The sequence below is a fragment of the Condylura cristata genome, unplaced genomic scaffold, assembly GCF_000260355.1.
Source record: "Condylura cristata isolate star-nosed mole 26May11 unplaced genomic scaffold, ConCri1.0 scaffold00058, whole genome shotgun sequence".
Taxonomy (NCBI): Eukaryota; Metazoa; Chordata; class Mammalia; order Eulipotyphla; family Talpidae; genus Condylura; species Condylura cristata.
This window is the reverse complement of record NW_004567159.1, coordinates 771,767-773,040: the sequence shown is the minus strand read 5'-3', so window position 1 is coordinate 773,040 and position 1,274 is coordinate 771,767. Positions and strand designations below refer to the sequence as shown.

Genomic DNA, 1,274 nt, shown 5'->3' with positions numbered 1-1,274 from the left:
GTGGGGGGGGCCTGTGTGTCGGGCCTGGGCCCCGGGGCTCACCCACAGCGATGTCCCCGAAGTTGGAGATGGGCCTGCCTTGGTTGGACGCGACTGTGATGGGCGGCGCCACAGACGGACACCACAGCTCCAGGTACAGGGTGCTGTGGGGGCTGAGGGCGCGGGGAGCTGGGGGCTGAGTGTGCCCACGGCCGCCCCACACCCGCCCGGGCTGACCGCCCCCGGCCAGCGCACCTGAAGCTCAGGGGCTCTGCGCCCTTCCTGCCTGCCACGTCCCCACTGGCCACCACACAGGGGACCACCAGCTTGTCAAACTTGCCCTTGAAAGACCGGGTCAGGGCGGCCAGCGCAGCCTGGTACTCGTCGGAGCTGGAACAAGTCGGCAGAGAGCCCTCAGTCTCGCCCTCGGGCCTCCTCTCCGGGGGGCTGGGGGGGGGCGGGGGCAGGCACCCAGCTTCGCCCTGGTCTGTGGGCCCCACGTGCGGGCCAGGCAGGTCCTGGCAGCAGGCGACTGGGCGCAGCCCTGCTCCCTGGGCTCAGGTTGTGCCCTGAGGTGTCGCCCGGTGCTGGCAGCCCACGGCGCGGGGCTGTTCAGAGTGACTGGCACCGGGCAGGGGCAGCGGCCGGGTCCTGCTGCCCCCGGAGCCTGCCCAGCCCAATTCGCGGTCATGTGGCCAGAGACCGGCAGCGGGGCCTGAGTGGACCCACTGGCCTCGAACTCCTGCCTGTGCAGCTCCAGGCCGTGGGAGGGGGAGGCCTGGCCCCCTCGGTCCTGCTCCTGGCTGTGCAGCAGCAGCATGCAGGTGGTCAGTTTCTGCGGGTCCCTCCTCTGGGCGGCCCAGTCCTTGCGCGCCTGTGGGGGAGGGGCTGCTGGGGCTGTGCCTCTCGGGCCGGCCTGGAGCTGGGTCCCAGGACAAGCAGATCCCTAAGCGCCGAGCCGGGTGAGCGTCCGGGCACAGGGGCCGGGCAGCCACCCCGGGAAACCGAGGCACAGAGCGGGAAGGACAGTGGGCCGACAGGCAGGAGGGTCGCTCTTGGCGGCTCCCCGGCAGGTGGGCTCAGGCCTGGGCCTCCACTGGGCCTGTGGCCGGCCGCCTCCTGTCCAGCCTCCGTGCTCCAGCCTCTCGGGGCTGGCCCGCGACGCGTCTCTGGGCTGGCCTGCACTCCGCCCCCCCTCGGCCGGGGGCTCCTCGCCAGCACGGCCCGCGGCGGGCTCCGGCTGCCGAGGCCCCACGCACCCACTTGGCCTCGGCTTCCTTGGTCTGGGCCTGCAG

General features: G+C 73.2%; 1 protein-coding gene across 1 annotated transcript in view; it reads right to left on the bottom strand.

Moving 5' to 3' along the window:
• Positions 1-1,274, bottom strand: part of CFAP74 (cilia and flagella associated protein 74) — a 22,930-nt gene that overhangs the window by 3,291 nt on the left and 18,365 nt on the right. The window contains exons 14-16 of the mRNA XM_012734533.1: positions 726-853; positions 235-426; positions 43-152 (exon numbers count right to left, since the gene is read on the bottom strand). Coding sequence (XP_012589987.1) covers positions 43-152; positions 235-426; positions 726-853 — 430 coding nt within the window. The remainder of the gene's footprint in view (positions 1-42; positions 153-234; positions 427-725; positions 854-1,274) is intronic.